We start from the raw sequence: 19231 nt of genomic DNA on the forward strand, positions 1-19231 counted from the left end.
TCCCAGGTCATGAGTCTAGACCAGGCCATTCCCCCCACCCCCTTGAATAGTTTCTCATCAAGAAGGATGGGGTGGAAGAAGGGGTATTATCCTTTCCTAAGGTCTTACCTCTATTAGGACCACCTTAATTCATCAGAGATGCTCTGATAATCTTGAACTTTGAAAGAGAGGTATTAGGCACACAATTCCTCCTTCTTAGGAAATCCTCCTTCTTATACAGATTTCCCCTCTCACCCACCTTCCATCCCATCCACCTGCCCAGTGGGTTGGAGGAAAGAGTTGTCTTCCTCATGCAGGGAATGTTCAACTATAACTTCCTCCAGAATAATAAGTCCTACTCACCTTGCATCTACACAATAAAAAGGATTGCTCAAATGGTTTCCCCAAGCAACTCAACGTCTTGGTCACCAAAAAGGGAAGTGACTGGCAATTGCTAAGATTGGATCTCACCTTAAAATCTTTATTGACCTGCAGTTTTCACAATTTATATTTTCTTATAATATCTAAGAAGAAATGAAATCTTAACTTCAAATCTGTGCCTCATCCCTCATTCCCTTGCAGTCTTACGCAGGGGTATATGTCAGCATGAGCTTTCAGCATTTCTTGGGATGCTTTTTCAGTGTTTATGCTTGTACAGTGACTTCTCCTTTGAGACTAAAATGTTAGAGGATAAATGAGCAGTGCTTCATGGAAAGTAGGTTCAGAAAGTGATAAAAATGTGTCTTGTGTCATAACCAGGAAGTTAAGTGGGAAACAATTCAGAAATCGATGTGGGATAAGGGGAGGACTTTGTAGTGTGGGTCAAAGAACACTGATTGCCACCTCAGGAGATCTAGTCCTGGCTGTGATGCTGGTAGTAGACATCAGAGCCCCCATTCTCTTACATCTAAGGAGAGTTAGTTGGATTAAATGATATCCTATATCTCCACCAACCCTAATGTTCCAGAAGGTAGTTCCTCAAGGTCAGGGTCACTGGCACATAGTGGGTACACAGGGAGTATTATTGAAGGAAGCGATGCGCTGCAGCCAGGGACAACCAGGAACACACCTGAAATTGAATGTGTTGGGTTGACTTGTTGCAACGAGGGAGAATGCACTGCATGGGACCTAGGGCCATCTCAGTAAAAGGGTGCTTGAAAGGGGTCGTAGGATGTAGGTTTACGTTAGGTGATTCGAGGGATAACTTCAAGAAGTGGGACTTTGCTCTAGATTGGAAGCTGTCAGGAAGCAAAGGTCATTCTGTGATTGAGTATATTATAAATCCTATGTAGAAGGAGGAGAAACTAGAGAGGCTAGTGCCGTAATTGGTAAAGAAGCACAGTCATTTATATTAGCCAGATTAGAGAGATGTTTGGTCATTTTTGTGGTTGGACAGTGTTTGTGTTTAGATGTCAGACCTCAGTGGTCTCATTTCTGTCTTGATTCATCATGGTGATAGAGTGGCTTTGCCGGATATTGATGTTTTGGGAAGTTGTTAATGTTCAACGGGAGAATACCAGGGCCTAGCTGTGAGTGCCAGGCCAGTTTCTCCCAACACTGGGGCCTGACCGATGGGAGCAGGCTAGCTCCCACGTATCAGGAACTGCTTTCCTCTTTCTCACAAATAAGCTAGCCAACAAATATTTGGAAGCCATTTTATTTGATGTGGATAAGCATGTAATAAATGTGTCCTTTTCCAAAAGTTAGAGTGAAGCATATTTGGTTCTCAACTTTTTTCTAAAATACAGTTAAGATGGACTAAATTTTAGGTGTTAGCAAACTAAAAGAGTTAGAATTATATATATATATATATATATTTTAATGTATTTATTTTTGGCTGTGTTGGGTCTTTGTTGCTGCACATGGGCTTTCTCTAGTTGTGGCGAGCGGGGGCTACTGTTCGTTGAGGTGTGTGTGCTTCTCATTGCAGTGGCTTCTCTTGTTGCAGAGTGTGGGCTCTAGGCGCACGGGCTTCAGTAGTTGGGGTGTGCGGGCTTAGTTGCTTTGCAGCATGTGGGATCTTCCCGGACCAGGGCTCAAACCTGTGTCCTCTGCATCGGCAGGCGGATTCTTAACCACTGCGCCACCAGGGAAGCACTAGAATTATATATTTTTCAAACCTTTCTGGAGTCATGATTTTTTCTAAGTTAACTTTTAATAGGAAATGTCATACTACATGTTAATAATAGTTCAGAGATTCAAAAGAGTATACATATTGCTGGTAGGAGGGCAAAAAACGATTCCATCCCTAAAAAGGGCAACATGGTATTATATATAAAAAGCATAAGTGAATTGCTCCTGTGATAACACAGTCCCACTTCTGGGAATATGTCCTACAACTCTACCTGTACACGTGCAAAAATGACATACCAAGTTACTCATCATAGCATTGTTTATAAAAGCACAGTCTTGGAAACAACCCAAGTGTCCAGCTGGAGAGGATGGTTACATAAACTATGATAAATCCACACAGTAAAGTACTGTGTAGCTATAAAAGAAAGAATGAGGAAGCCATCTCTATACTGTTGTGGAAGGATATCCAGACTATATTGTTTAGTGAAAAAAGCTAGATAGAGGATAGTACTATCTTTTGTAGAAATGAAAGACAAAGAGAATCTATATTCATATTTATTTCTATCTACAAAAATAACACTACAAGAACACACAAGGAAATAATAAAGTGGTCAACTATAGAGGAAAAAGGTGGACCCAGAATGTGATGGACAGGGATATGAGTGAGATGGAAACTTCTCATTATTTGCCTTTTGAAATATAATTTTAATTCTCAACTTATAAAATGTACTACCTAGTCCAAAATTTTAAATAATTTATGGAAAGATATATATATATATATATATGTATATAAATGCAATATGTCTTCTACCTCATTCCATTCCCCAGAAATAACCATTTTGATCAGTTTCTTATATAGCTTTTCAGAGTAGTCCATTGTATTAGTCAAGGATCTCAAGAGAAACGGAACTGAGAGGATGTGTGTGTGTATAAAATATATGAAAACTGGTAATTCTATATTATGGAAGAAAAGGCATAATTAATATAAAAAGGAAAAAACAGCTTAGAAGTACATTTGATAGTGGTTAATGTTACATTATATAAAGGCTCCCACATAGTGAAAAGAAAAACATTGACTCCACAATCACAAGGAGCCAGTTCATGAAAGCAGCCGGGGAGAAAACATTTTAAAAATGTTCAACCCACTACCACTCAAAGAAATGCAAAGTGAGTCGGGTAAAACTTAAAATATATATTAAATTCATTTAGAAAAAGAAGGATAAGCAGGATTGTTTTGAGACTTAGATGCAAACTGCAATGCTCATGTCACAGTAAACTAGTCAGCCTTTCAAGAGCAGTTTGGCAGGATGAATCACAAGCTATAAAATCATGCCCTTTGGCCTAGTAATCCCTTTTCTGGGAACTAATCTTGAGGAAATAATTCAAAAGGTGGCAAAAGGCATAGATCATGAGGATGTTCATCGTAACGTTGTTTGTATAATCAAAGAAATGGAAAAAACCTAAATATCCCAAAGGCATAGGAATTTGGGTAATTATGGTTTATTACTTTCATGAAATGTAGGCATTAAAAGTCAGTACAAGGGGCTTCCCTGGTGGCGCAGTGGTTAAGAATCCGCCTGCCAATGCAGGGGACACGGGTTTGAACCCTGGTCTGGGAAGATCCCACATGCCGTGGAGCAACTAAGCTTGTGCGCCACAACTACTGAGCCTGCACTCTAGAGCCCGTGAGCCACAACTACTGAGCCTGCGTGCCACAACTACTGAAGCCCATACTGCTGGAGCCCATGCTCTGCAACAAAGAGAGTGAGATGCCCACGCACCGCAACGAAGAGTACCCCATGCTGGGCGCAACTAGAGAAAGCCTGCGCGCAGCAACAAGGACACAACTCAGCCATACATAAATAAATAAATAAAATTTTTTAAATTCAGTACAAGGACTAGCAACATGGCAAATATGCATTATTTTATGTTACATATAACAATTATGTCTTAGCCCTGATAACAATGGAAAGAAAACTGTGTACATGTGCTCAAGAACAGATAGGACTATAGAAGCCTAAAGACAGTGTGACCGATGGGAATATTAGAATTATAGTGACATTTCTTTTTTGTTTTAATTAATATTTGTCTTAGTTTGTTCAGGTTGCTATAACAGAATACCATAGACTGGGTGGCTTATAAAGAAGAGGTTTATTCTTGACAGTTCTAGAGGCTGGGAAGTCCAGGATCAAGGTGCTGGCAGATTCAGTGTCTTGTGAGGGCTCACTGGTTCATAGACGGCTGTCTTTTCACTGTGTTCTCACATGGCACAGGGGGCTAGCCAGCTCGGTGGGGTCCCTTTTAATCCCAATCATGCCTCATAACCTAAGCACCTCTGAAAGGTCCTACATCCAAATACCATCACACTGGGGATTAGATTTCAACATGCAAATTTTAGGGGCACACATTCAATCTATAGCAATTGTGTTGTAATATTTTTACAATTATAACTTTTAAAAACTTAGCCATAAGTTAGCATTGTCCCAAACAGTAGCCTCAAATTGAAATTACCAGTTTGTAATTAGAAAAGACTCTAAGAATCATTTGATCCTATCTATCTTCCACTCCCCCACTGTGATGGTTGCAGGTGTAGAATCTAAGGTCAGAGGGCTTTTGACTGTTCTACATGGGCGGGGGGTGGGGGGATATTGTAGGTGCTGGGACCAAAAGCCCCACCCTCTGCTCAGGAACTAGCCACCTCTCTGTTGATTAAGTCTGGAGAGATGCTTCAGATGTTAAATATGTATAAGAGAACAGAGATATTGGAAGCAAACTGCATTCCGATATCAATAAAATTGTCTCTTTCTAATGTTAAAATAACAGCTAATACTATCCCTGATATTTTCTAGTTATTAAAGATATTTTATAAAATTATGATATAATAATGCTTCAATCTACATAAGACCCATTGGAATATTGCTTATCTTTGTTCCCATCTAAAGCTTCAGATTAATCTTTTTCCCATGAATACAGGTGTCCAATAAACGAAGACCCAATGAGGAAAAAACATTTGGTGTAAATATTTCATTGTGTTTTTTACGTTTATGTCCCATTTCTTGATCTTTGCCTCAGATTGAAAGACATTTTTTCAGTGTCTGTGGACTTTAGCTTCCATTTATTGACTTATTTTCGAAGTTTGGAATGCATTAGCAGAGATTATCTTCAACATGGGAGATTTCCCAATTAGCAAAATGGATTTGCCAAGCAGGAAAAAGATAGCTGTACATGCCCAAGTTCCTACTCGTGCCTGCCAGGAAAGTAGATTTGGTGTTAACCCCTGTGATGAACATGTTTTTCAGGGTGGATCACTTGTACACGTTCTTTGTTCAGTGGTCTCCTGATGTCTATGGGAAAGATGCCAAAGAGCAAGGCTTTGTGGTGGTGGAAAAAGAAGAACTGAATATGATTGACAACTTCTTCAGTGAGCCGACCACCAAGAGCTGGGAGGTGAGACTCAAGAGAGGGCTAGACTGTCCCTTAAAGTCCAGTCCACAGGGCTTCCCTGGTGGCGCAGTGGTTGAGAGTCCGCCTGCCGATGCAGGGGACAGGGGTTCGTGCCCCGGTCTGGGAAGATCCCACATGCCGCGGAGCGGCTGGGCCCGTGAGCCATGGCCGCTGAGCCTGCGCATCCGGAGCCTGTGCTCTGCAACGGGAGAGGCCACAACAGTGAGAGGCCCGCGTACCGCAAAAAAAAAAAAAGAAAAAAAAAAAATTCCAGTCCACAAACAAAATGTTCTTGTGTCAAAATTCCAGTAACCTCTTGGCTGGCAAGAAGTCAGATTTCCTGTGCCTCTTTGAAATCACATGGGGAAAAAACCTTATTCATCTGTGTTGAAGCTAGTTATGTGTGTCAGAAAGACCTCATCTCCACCCCTACAACCCAGTAATTTCACTTCTCTTTTTTGAAACTGCTGCAGGGTCCCCATTACGTACAGGATGAAAGTCAAGCTTCTTCATTTGACCTAAAAAACTGTTCATAATTTTTTTGAGCACTTACCACACCCTTCTCATGTTAGGGGCACGGTGGATGAGATCAAGGAGGATAGATAAATCATTACAATATAGTGAGATAATTACCATTGTAGGTGAAATGCCACGTGCTATGGGAGCATGTACCCAGGCACCTGAATGGAGCTAGGGAATCAGGGAATGCGACCCAGAAGGAGTAATCTGAGCTGAGATCAGAAGTGGGAGGACAGGCAGTTGGGGTGAAAGTGGGACATGGAACACGGAACATGTTCTGGCCAGAGAGAAAAGTCTATGTAGAGGAATGACCCAGGGGAGAAACAGAGAGTGTGGGACATTTGATGAACTAATAAGAGTTCAGTGTAGCTGGATCATAAGAGTGCAAAGCTGAGGGAGTGGCAAGAAATGAAGCTGGAAATAATGAAATGGCAGATCACGAAGGACCTATGAACTGTTTGTCATAGGTTTGGTTTGGCTGTTTTCCTAAGGGCAGTAGGAAGGCAGCAGTTTGAGCTGTCTTCAGACAGCTTCAACCAGTAGGAGCTGTTTGGAGCCTGGAGAAATAAATACAGATACACATTTTGGAGAGCTTGCTCTTGCTGGCAGGTGTTCATGGAGTTGGACAACACTTGAGGCTTGAAGACCCATTAGGAGTCTCTTGCAGTAATCAATGTTGAGAGAGAACAGTTGCTGAAAGAGTGGCAGTGCAGAAGATGGAAGATGTCAAGATTGATCTCTTGGTTTTTAGAATGGGAACTGGAGGGATCGAGGTACCTGCCCTTCACTGCGATAAGAAGCATAGCAAGAGGCTTAGATATAGCAGAAAATGCTCTGTGTTCTGGTTTTAATCTAAATTTGAGGTGTCTGTGGAATGTCCAAGAGACAACTGAGAATAAAACTTAGGAAAAAGATCTGAAGATATACTTTCGGAAGTGATTAGCAAAGTTGAAGATGTGAGTGTAGGTGAGGTCAGCCTAGGAGAGTGTGTCCATTGGCAAGGGAGCAGGACTCAGAACAGAACCCTTCAGGATGCCAGCACTAAGGGGCCAAAGATAGTCGAGCCCACAAAGGTGACTGAGAAGGAACAGCCAGGGGAGGGCATGGAAAACAAGAAAAGTCATGTCTTAGAAGCCAAGGGAAGAGAATTTCAAGAGGGGAGTAGTGGTCAAAAATGCCTAATGCTGCAGAGGAGTCAGAAGGTAAGAACTAAGCTATGTCTTTTGGATTTAAAACCAAGGAGGTAATAGTTGGTGACTTTGACAAAAAGCAGTTTCATTAAAGTGGTAGCTTCAAAATGTAGCTACCAGTGTTCAATGAATGAATTGGGGGTGAGTAAGTGGAGCTAGTAAAGGTGGGCAAACAACTCGAATTTGGTTTTGGAGAATAAAAATGAGATGGAAGGCTGGAAGAAGAGGTGAGGGTGGGGAGAGAGAGCCTGTAACGTTTTGGGTGAGGCCAGCGGGAACGGTGGAACAGAAGGTACAGAAGATAAGGGAATAGGAGAGGGATTAAGCGGGAGGCTGGATCCCCGAGAATTGTCCGGGAATGTGGGGGTAGGGATAGAATCGGTCTTAGGTGGTCGGGCAGCAGAAAAGAATAGGATGTGTGCATATAGAATGTAGACTCACTGGAGGTAAATTCTGGCATTGCTCATTTGATTATTTCTCTGCAGCAGGAGGGAGCACCCCCTAGAAGTGAAGGAGGGAAGACTTAGAGGAATACGGAGAAGGTCTGAAGTAGCAACTATAGAGACTAGGAAAAAAGCCAACTGAAGAACTGCAGTAGGATGGCTGTCTGGTATTGAAAGCCCTGGTGGGGTCTGGCACCAGGCTGCAGTGAGGGCAGGTTTTCTCCAGCAATACTCCCAGCCTGGGTTTAGATTCATCAGGTAGGCAGTCAGATCTTCCAAGGCTGGAACTCTGTCAGACTGGGATGATTAAGGATGATGAGGCCTGCCCCTTGGGTCTAACTCCTTCTGGAATGCCAGGTCCCTTCACATGTGTGTTTGCCCTCACTCGTCCCTTTCTCATTCACTCCCTCCCAGCCCGAATGTGTACATGCACACACACAGCTTTCCATGTCAGACTCCCGTCATCCTTCAAGGTCCAGCTCATGTGTCACTCCTGTGATGCTTTCAGCCAGAGTTACTCCTCCTGTCCTTCCGCAGCCCATTGCTCATAGCTCTGTAGTGTATCGCTCAGCACTTTACTTGTTTGCATGTTTGTCTTCCCACAGTTCATAAGCTTCTTGTTTGAAACCGTTGATTAAAAATATTCAAGCCTATTAGGCTCTCCCTCCCTTGGCTCTTCATATCAACTCTTTTTCTGTCTCTGGCCAGTCTTTCTGAGTATACTTTGCTTGTCCCTTTTCTCATGGTGTTCCCTAGTTTATCCTTGGCTCTTTTTTCTTCTCATCTATTACATCTTCCTTGGACGAGCTCATCGGCTTTCGAGGTTTCTGCTGCTGACTCCCACCTCTGTCTCCTCCACACACCTTTCTTCCAGGCTGCTGTTCTAGAGCACATAGATGCCCCACAGGCATGACTGGGTCTCCACGAGGCAGAGATGGTGTGACACTGGCATTCTGGCCAAGGCGTCAGAGAATATCAATTCCCGTCCTCCTCACCTAACCATCTGTGCCCAAGAGGCCCCCACCCCCATGAGATATGCGCACAGACGAAGCATAGCTAGGAAATGTGTATTTTCTTAGTGAGGCTATGGTCTCTTGCCCAATATGGAGGGCCAGAGAGAAGGTTTAAATTTCACTGGGGATTTAATCCTTTCCCGACTAGGCCTGAATATCTTGAACTGAAGCAGCCCTCTTTTAGGCCTATTCTGCATCTTTCCACTAATCCCAACCTTGAATCTCAGCTCTTGACAACTCCTGTGGGAGAAGAGGCCACACCTACCAGCACCAGAGGAAAAGGAGCTAAAGGGGCACGCAGAGAGAGAAAGGTCTGCTTCCAGATCTAGAGTAGAGTGGGCTTGAGTGAGCCACTCAGACTGAGCCACTGAGGAGAATGAGAGGGCAAATCCCTTTAGAAGGTGTCTCTAGACCTGTAGTGGAAGAGGAAGAAAAGAATAAGGGATGGAGAAGGAGGAAGAAATGGGTTGGCTTGTTGCAAGCTCCTAGTGTACTTGTTAACACTTGGGACATGGAAAGAAAAGATAACTGGAGAGAGAGGTGACTGGACTGTTATCCCTATTTCTTTTTTGTTTTTTAGATGTTGGGGGTAGGAGTTTATTAATTAATTAATTTATTTTTGCTGTGTTGGGTCTTCATTTCTATGCGAGGGCTTTCTCTAGTTGTGGCGAGCGGGGGCCACTCTTCATCGCGGTGCGCGGGCCTCTCACTGTCGTGGCCTCTCTTGTTGCGGAGCACAGGCTCCAGACGCGCAGGCTCAGTAGTTGTGGCTCACGGGCCTAGTTGCTCTGTGGCACGTGGGATCCTCCCAGACCAGGGCTCGAACCCGTGTCCCCTGCATTAGCAGGCAGATTCTCAACCACTGCACCACCAGGGAAGCCCCTATCCCTATTTCTTGCCACATGGAAGAGAAAGTCCAAAAGTACAATGACGAGAAGAATGCTGTCCAAGCTCCCTCCCACGCAGGAGCAAATTCTGCTTACTAGCATTACCTTAAGGCCAGGCCACTGTGATAGCACTGCTTCGTGGTGGCATTGCTTCTCCTCTGTGGGTGGAGAAGAGGAACCTTCACTCCCCTGACAGGTGTCTGATCCTCAGCATGTCCAAAACGTCTCTTCATCTTTCCCCAAAACTTGCTTCTTCTCATGTATTCCCATCTTAATTAGTGGTGCCCCAAGCTAGAAGCCTAGATATCAACCCAGATTCTTCTCTTTCATCATCATATGTAGTCAGTCATCTCTAGTTAGAATTTGTTGATTCTGATCTTACGTAGGGTGGGGACCACTGCCCTAGTCAGCTGTCTGCACCCTTCACTTAAACTCTAGGGCAACTCCAGTCAACCCAACCACTAGTCCATCCTCCATACCCAAGCTCTTTAAATAAGCTTTACTTCCTAATTTTATAAAAGTAACACCTGCTTTTATTATAGGAAATTTGGAAACTACAGAAAAGCACAATGCAGAACATTTAGAAAATAGTATCTAACCACACATTACTTTTGTACATTTTTTTGGCTCATTTTTTTCTATTTTAGGGTGTTTTCTAGGCGGTAAGGGTGAGAGAGTATTTTTGCAAAATGGGATAATGTTCTATGTATAGCTTGGTATCTGGCTTTTCTCACCTGACATCTTGTGAGAACTGTATCATATTAAAGATTTTGAAGCCTCATTTTAATGGTTACATAATATTTTAAACCTCAATCAGAATTTATTTAACAATTCCCCACTTTTAGGAATCGTGCTGGTTCAAGGTTTTCATAAGGATGAGATGATCTGTAACTCTGACTGTTCCCCTAATTTCCTGAAAGTGATATTACTTAGTATAAGGCTATTGATTTTTTTAAGGCTCCTAATCTTTTATATAATGACAATTTTCCAGAAATGTGAGGAATACCCTTCTTCTCATTGTGCTTCTGGCAACAGAAAGTACTATTTCTATTATCCCTTTCTTAAAACTTTCGCTAATTTGAAAAGCTGATAAATGATATACTGGAATTGTTTGTGCCACATGCCTGGCAAAGCACCTGGCACTTGCCATCATATAGAAAGCACTCAGTAAGTGTTAGCTGTCATGAAGTGTCAGGCACTGAAAAGAATGCTGTCTCACTGGTACAAAATCCAAGTGATTCTGCCCTAGATTGTGTCTAGGCTCTTGCATTGAGAATAAGTTCTGGCTGACCTGAGACTGGTCACCAGTTATCTCCCAGAGCCTCATTAGAACTGACCCCCGGGATGAACTATGTAGTGGCGCCCGATCTCCCAGGGGTACCGGAGACCAAGAGGCCATTTTCGATCTGGAAAACTCACAGATCCCTGAAAATTGATCCAATGGTAATCTACATTTCTTTCCAACCCGCTGATATCTGGTCTGGGCAGTAGAGGAGGACTCATCATGCTTATTAGTCATTAAGATTAATATTTTGAAAGGTTGAAAGGTAAATATTACTTTGCCAGCTCTTTAGAAAACCTGAATCTAAACTAACATTTTTCTCAGCCTCATATGAACCGGATGTTTTTTCAGTTCTTTGAAGTTTCTCATACCTAACAAACATGACGGTTTTGAAGTGAAACGCCATTGTTCTAAGCGTAATGAACCTACTTCTGGTAAAGGCTCCTTTTCATATTTCCTTTGAGATTCAAACTGATGTCAGGGAACACACATAAACTTTTAAAATGAAGGTTTCGCTTTAGGATGCAGAAAAAAAAAATCTGAAAAGGCAGGGCTAGAAAAGCTAGCTCAGCCAGCTGGAGGACAATCGGGAAGAAAAGTACAAGACAGAGAAGAAGAAAAAAAACAACAATGAGGTTTTGTTGTGCTGTTAGGAAACCACCCTTTCAAAGGTGAAAGTGTCTTTTTACAGCCTGGCAGCTATGCCTAACAGGAAGTGTGTGCTTGCTCTAAATCCTAATTTGGGTGTGTTCCTGTAGAAATACTGAACTCTCTCCTAAGGGAAACAGAAACTCAATCATGCAGGAAACTAGATACTGCATAAACAGTTGTAGCTCAGTGTGGCTGTAAGTAACAGTGGTGTGGAGGCAGATAAGAGAAAAAACCTGCACCTCTTTAGAGAGCAAGCAGGCAGTTCACACTACTTCACGATGAGAAGATTGCCTCTGGACATTCAGATTTTCTATTGTGCCAGACCGGACCAAGAGCCTTTTGTGAAGGTATGTTGGAGTCCTGAGGGCTAATCATGTGTCCGTGAATCCTCCAAGCTCTGCGGATAAGATGCTTTGAAATGCTTTCTAATTAGAAAGGATCGTGCTGATATTTCAGCCAGAGCAGGTATTTTATTCACTTTGGAGAGAGAGGTGGTGTGGTTTGCCCTTTCCCTTTGGAGTCAAAACTCCATACTGATTTTTTCATTCCACAGCTCCACTTTGTACCTGTGTTAAATGTAGAGTTCCCCCCAAATATATGCTTTATTTAATACATTTAAAATGCTGGATTTGTGATTCTTCAACAGTGTTTTCTTTAAGTAACTGCCCCTTGAGAAGACGGTAAAATTTAAGGGCTAATTTCCTTACCTGTAAATCCGGCTCAGATGACAGCATTTTGGAAACTAAGTAGTCATTGCCTGACAACCTTCACTCAATGTAATGTAAACGTTTTTTCTCTATGATGCAAAAGTCATTAATATTTGTACTCAGGAATTTTGGTGAATTAGTTACCTTCTGTCTGTATCCTTCAATTACAAAATAATTTAGTGATTTATCCAGACTTTCGGAGAGGCAAAAGAAAAATGATTTTTAACCTGGTAGTTTATATTTATGATGAAATAATAAACGTTGTGTACAACATCATGTTTCTGTTCTCAGCTTTGAAGGAAAGATTATTTTGATGGTTTCTCAACTCTCCATAAAGAATCATACCTAATTGTAATTTAGACTAAAGCTTCGTGTCTCTTTGTATTGTTGCTTTCCGTAGATGTTATCATTTGCTATTTCTGTCAGGGTTGGTTGCCATGATCAGCCTTGAGAGAAGACGTTAGGATTCTTGATTAAAGGACTATCCTTATCTTCCCCATTTCCCTATTTATAGAAGACTTGCTCATAGTATGATATCTGTTAGTCCCTTAACAATTCAAATTTAGATGCAGGCTAATGGAGAATAATTTAGGGCATCTCAAGGGTATAAGTCGCTTGTGGAGTTATACATAATTCTTACTTGATGACTGAGCAATAGTAAAACTGGAAAACTTGTGACTTTAATTTGTACATATTAAGTGCTATAGCTGTACTGTGTTAATTCTCCATTTGCTCTGAAATTGACATTGTGATTAGCCATTTCCCCCAAAGTGCTGGCTCAACTTATGTCCTGCTGCTAAAACCCTACCTGTTACAGGCAATTGTGTACCTGAGGTCCTTTATAGCAGGTGAAGGAAAAGCAAAAATATCGTTTTTCTTGGTTTATTTGTCTTCTCCATTTCAGATCATCACCGTAGAGGAGGCAAAACGCAGGAAGAGCACATGTAGCTACTATGAAGATGAGGATGAGGCCGCCCTGCCGATCCTGCAGCCCCACAGTGCGCTTCTGGAGAACATGCACATCGAGCAGGTGGGTTCTTCCTGGGAACTTAGGATGGGTGTCTTCCAAACCTTAGAACACATTTCCCACCCCTGGCATTTGCTCTTCTCACTTGGGGTGAAGCATGAGCCGAGCTTTAAAGGAAGAAACACCAGCAGCCTAACCAGGGCCCTTCTCTGCTTCTGAAAGGCAGCATCCCTGCCACCTTCTTGGGAGTGCAAGGACTTGGCCAGACACCTACGTCCATTCCCCAAACCTGAACAAAAAGCCATTTCTTGTCTTCAAAACAATTTTTAAAGTGTCCTACTGTAGTCCTAATGTATTTTAATCATTATCCTAATGATTATCGCAGAGTTCCGATGGTTTCAATTTATTGAGCTCAGTAAAAGTCATATAGCAAGTACACTTTATTTGCTTTACGAAAACCACCTACCACTACTAGGAGTAATTTTCCTTTTTCTGTACTTTTTTTTGTTTACTTTCTATTTTCTGAACATCTCTTACATGAGTTTTTATGAAATACTACGTGCTTGTATTTGAACTTTAGTAAGGGACCTCTTGTGCTTCCCCCATCAGTCAGCTTAGAAACCTGAATTTCAGAGACCTTAAAGAATCATCAAGTTTAAGTCCCTCAATTTACAAATGCCATCTCTGAAGGCCCAGGAAAGCTAGGCGACTTGACCAAGCAGTTACAGGGATGGAGTTCATGCTGATTCTAGAACTATGTCAAGCATTCTTGAGGACTTCAACATTTTATATAGCCTCCTTTGTGTGTATTTTTGAAGAGATATGCATTATTGATATTTATGGCAGCCAAGTTTAAGTTAAATATTAATGTAAGTGAAAGATACAAGTGTAATGAGGACAGACTACATCTGATTACTAGCATAAAACACCCGTGTCTTCTTGTTCTCACTTTGGTGGGAATTTACAGCTGTCAGTAGCAGCTCTGAGCCTTTGAAGGTTTAGAAAGAACAATTCGAGAAACATGAACTGCTTGGTGAAAGTCAGGTTGAAGTGTAAACAAGAGAGCATGTGTCTAATTCATACCTCTTTATCAAGCTAGGTGCTGTATCTTCAAATATATAGTGGCATAGTGACCCTTCAGGATCATCCCTGAGAGGGAATGCATGCTCTGGGGAGCATCCCTGCCAAGGGATGATTTTCCCTTCTTGGTTTATAGTGGCAAATATTTGCTAGAGTATAGGGGAGCAATATGGAAGTAGTGTAATTATCGAGTTTGAGTCACAGGCATCGGTTTTGTGCTACAAATTCATGAGTGATTTGTAGGCAAACTGTGTATTTACATCTTCATCTTTGGATTCACAGCTGGCCCGACGCCTTCCAGCAAGGGTACAGGGGTATCCATGGAGTCTCGTGTACAGCACATTAGAGCATGGGACCAGCTTGAAAACTCTCTACCGGAAGTCAGCATCACTAGACAGTCCTGTCCTATTGGTCATCAAAGATATGGATAATCAGGTGAGGTTTGTTCCTCTTATAGAGGAACATTTTTTTTTTTTTTTTTTTTTTTTTTTTTGCGGTACACGGGCCTCTCACTGTTGTGGCCTCTCCTGTTGTGGAGCACAGGCTCCGGACGCGCAGGCTCAGCGGCCATGGCCCACGGGCCCAGACGCTCCGCGGCATGTGGGATCTTCCCGGACCGGGGCACGAGCCCGTGTCCCCTGCATCGGCAGGCGGACTCTCAACCACTGCGCCACCAGGGAAGCCCAAGGAACATTTTTTTTAATGAAGCTTTTCAAACCTACACAACAGTAGAGAGACTAACACAATGACCTCTCATCACTCAGATTCTACAGTTAGCAGGACTTTGCCACATACACTTCATTCTTTCCTTTGTTGGCTTTTCTTCCCTGAAGTATTTTGAAGTAAATCCCAATTATTATGTCATTTCACCTCTACATACTTCAGAATGCATCTCTAAAAAAGAAAATGGAGTGTATCTCCAAATACAGTCACATTCTAAGGAATTTTTTTCCTGTACTCATCATGGAGTATATATATATATATATATATATATATACTATATATATATAATATATAAACTATAATATATATATACTATAATGATATTCTGTAACCTAAAACTGGAGAAGCTGGAAGAAAAGTCAAGTCTAGATTTGGAGATAGTTGCAGAAAGCAGTTCAGTGCCATACCAGAACTTCTTCCAGGTAGCTGAAGTAGTGCCCACCAACCTTGCCTGCATAGTTGCTGAGATGGAGAGCCAGTTAAGGCCATGGTGTGTTGTACCTGAAGGGCCCAGTTGTTACGAAACAGGAGAAAATGCTCTGGACCATTGCTTAGTGCACTTTCACCCACGTTGCTGTCGGTCTTGGAGGCACTGGTGAAATCTAGATATTACCCCCATCTCCCCTAAGCTAATAATTCTTCACTTGGTCAGCCTGGAGTATGAGTGGAATCTGTCCAGGTTTCTTTCATGTACCATCCAGGCAGACTTCTGCTTCACAAAAGGAAAGCATCTTTCAAGTCTGCTCTTTATTCATTTCGACTTGGTCTATATTATAGCAAGAAGAAATTTCTTTACACTTTTTGTAGGTGTCATTATTTTCTCTTCCTGGCATTTGGAAGCAGGGTTTACTTGACAACCATTTATTTATTCATCCATTCAGAAAATGTATAATGACTGTCTGTTAGATGTGGGGCACTATTAAGCATTGGGGAGCTTACTGAGAAGCCATATAATTGGGATCATTTTAGGGGAAATAGATTTTTGCTGTCATAATTTGTCTTGGGAAAAATTAGCAGAAAGAAGGGCACTGTCTTTCTCAACGGTGATCATTCCTGTAAGGAGATTAAGAGTTGTGAGGAATAGTTTAGTTACTATCATTGTTCCTACTGTTATTTACTGATTGAGAACACTTTATTTAATCATAGTCCAAGCTGAACAGTAGGGACAGTCAAGTTAAAAATTTAAATAATAATAACAAAGGTTTAAAATGGAATTACTTAGGGATTTAGTGAAATGTTTGCAAAGTTAGGTGCTACTTTTTAGATGAGATAGGGCTAGATGGTTTTAGACCACACACACACACACACACACACACACACACACACACACACACACACGTACCTGCACCGTAAGTATAGATTAGTTCTATTAATTTACCAAAAGATAACTTGTTGGGGAATAACTTGTTAGCCTCCCAGAGCAGGTTTTGATGATGCACAGTAGTACTCAGCTTCCTATCAGCAGATATGTAAAGGAGGCCTGCCTATACCTGAAGATTACACTGTTTGTCTAGAGGTATAATCTTACTGGATCTGGTGCCCTGGAGGCATTTGTGTTATTTGAAGGCATAACTCTGCTTTCCCCACCCCACCTACCCCCAAGGCAAGGATGCGGCTTGCTGTGTTTGGGAACATGATAGAACAACACCCGTAAGTTTATCTGGAAATGAATTATATAAAATTCTAAGATAAAAGCATTACGCATGCAGAATGGCAGGCATGAGGAGTTCTACAGAATCAATCCCCAGTGAAACAATCATTACTGGTGGGAATTATAAAAACAACAATCATTTAAAAACAACAACAATCTCTGGAAATTGCCCTAAGGGCATACAGCAAGTGAAGAACCATTTATTTAAGAAAATCTAATGAAGCCCAGTAATAATAGTGAGATTCTGTGGCATTTGAAGGCACAGCCTGCTCCCTCCCCCAACCCCTGTTCAGACAGAAGCTTCCTTCTGGGCACGTGTGGACAAGATGAGGATCCCTCAGCTGCCAGCTCCCAGGCAAAGACTATGATATGCCTCCTCTAGGGGCAGGTCCCCAGCATGTCTTATCCCCTACCCGAGATCTCTGTTTCAGAGGCTAAATTTCAGGGCTTTCTTCCTCTGACCAGCCCCTTCTCAGAGGACAGTTGCTCTACCTTCTGCATGGCAGGCTGAGAATACAGGGGTCTCTGCTGCCCTTGCTCCAGCACATAGGGCAGAAGTTCCATGTCAGGTGAGCAGAGCCAAGACCAGTGGCTACTGCCCCTGCCCAGCACCCTGCTCATAAAACAGGATTGTACCTTTGAGAAAAGCAGGCCACTGTCCAGCCCCCAGCTCCAGGGGAAGAGGCGGACCATAAAACATATAGCTCAGAAGCTCTCTCCAAAGGAACTGACGTTATTTAGAAGAACATGGGGAAGGTCAAGCCAAGGGACACTCTAGAGAACAATGAAAATTTTGGTGGTAAACAACTAAGAGGAGGCTGGTAGTTCCATGAAGGCAGGAAACTAAGCCGTAGACCATCTAGTTTACCAGAGAGAACCGGGGAAAGAGACAGCTAAGGAGAGCCTTCCTGGAGTCAGGATAAACTTCATAGACTGGCCACAGAAACTACCCCTGCAAAGGGGCCCAAATTTAATTGAATGAGACCGTGGAGTAATTTACACCACAAAGCATTGTGGAAAATAATAGAACAATCACCAGGTAATAGAGTCCGATCTATATTAACTTAATTCCAGTGAAATATAGAAATGTTACTCCTATATTGCTCTATGACATCTTTCCACTTTTTGTGGTAATTTTGTTATATTACGTTGATATATATTACAAACTCAACAATAAACTGTTACATAGCTGTTTGTATAATTTTTATCTACTAAGAAAGCTGAGAGAAGAAAGGAGAGCAATTATACATTTATGGGTTTTGTCATATTAACCTTCCTTTTACCACTTTGGGCTATCTTCATTCATTCCCCTGGATTCCTTTGTTCTGTTACTGTCAAACATGTTAAAATTTTCGATGGTATAGACCCAACAATACCATTATTCTACAATTTCTTTCTAAGTTAATTAATAGAAAAAAATAAAATGGACATTTTCTTACATAACCATAATGCTATATACCTAAAAAATTAACAGTAATTTCTTAGTATCATCATACCTCCAGTGCTTAAACAGATTTCCATGATTGCTAAGAAAATTTGTTACTGTTTTTTCCTTGTTCTTAACAGCTCTAGGGACAGGTTTTGGTATGAAGAACATGGGTTAGAAAGAGATTCTAGACTTCTACTCTACCTAATTTTTAGTATTTCAAGGAGCTAGGAACTGAGTGTACTTGGTGAAGAAGAGATTCCATGATGATGATAATCCAATTTAAATTAGTTTGAAAACTTATAAGACATTTTTCAGGTAGACTCCATTTAAAGCGTTGTTTCTTGGGACTTCCCTGGTGGTGCAGTGGTTAAGACTCCACGCTCCCAATGCCAGGGGCCCGGGTTTGATCCCTGTTCAGGGAACTAAATCCCACATGCATGCCACAACTAAGAGTTCACATGCCAAAACTAAGGAGCCAGCGAGCTGCAACTAAGGAGCCCGCATGCCACAACTAAGACCCAGCACAACCAAATAAATAAATATTAAAAAAAAAAAAGCATTGTTTCTCAAGTGGGATTTGGAGAAAATATATCAGAATCACCTAGGGACATTTCCAGAATATATATTCTTGCCAGTCCTCACTCCTGCACGCACTGGTCAGGATCTGAGCAGAGGATAGGAAGCTGAAGCAGTGGACATGCGTGTTCTGAAAAGACTACTCCTTCCAACCCCAATAAGAAATAATAGAAAAATCATTGATTCAGATACATCTAAACCACCTTTAAAGCCCACAGTATTATGGAATTGTTACTTTTTTCTTAAAAGCCATTTTGAACTAAGATATACTGGATCAGTCACGTTATTATGCAGTTTTAATAAGTATGTTGAAAACTCATTTTTCGAATCAAAGGAGAGAAAAATTTATTTTCTCCAGGGAAACCTCTGGCCACAATTTTACTTAGAAAACACATCAGAGATATGCCTTCATTCTCTCAACCACTCATTTCTGTGTGCAAGATGAATCTTGTTATTTAATGTTTCCAGTATGTCCTCTGTATTCACTAAAAGAAATTTGTCTCTATAGTGGACTTCGGAAGTCTTTTAAAACTGGAGCAATTGTTGGCCTTTGACAGATAAGTTCTCTAAGCCACTTGGGTTCTAATGAGAACTGGGGACATTTTATTTGTTGGATG

At 41.7% G+C, this 19231-nt stretch overlaps 1 protein-coding gene across 5 annotated transcripts in view; it reads left to right on the top strand.

Annotated features, from left to right (window-relative positions):
• The window catches only part of NCOA7 (nuclear receptor coactivator 7), a 144390-nt gene that overhangs the window by 121860 nt on the left and 3299 nt on the right, over positions 1–19231 (top strand). For 4 of the 5 annotated variants that reach the window (XM_089921981.1, XM_022555930.3, XM_022555938.2 and 1 more), the window contains exons 11-13: positions 5352–5499; positions 13093–13218; positions 14518–14670. In XM_089921981.1, the coding sequence (XP_089778107.1) occupies positions 5352–5499; positions 13093–13218; positions 14518–14670 (427 nt within the window). Of the gene's footprint in view, positions 1–5351; positions 5500–6759; positions 11829–13092; positions 13219–14517; positions 14671–19231 lie in introns of those variants that run through there. The other variant, XM_022555946.2, reaches the window with a different exon arrangement.

The sequence above is a fragment of the Delphinapterus leucas genome, chromosome 12 (genome assembly GCF_059928025.1).
Source record: "Delphinapterus leucas isolate spDelLeu-1000000601 "Yukka" chromosome 12, BTC_Dleu_Yukka2, whole genome shotgun sequence".
Lineage (NCBI taxonomy): Eukaryota > Metazoa > Chordata > Mammalia > Artiodactyla > Monodontidae > Delphinapterus > Delphinapterus leucas.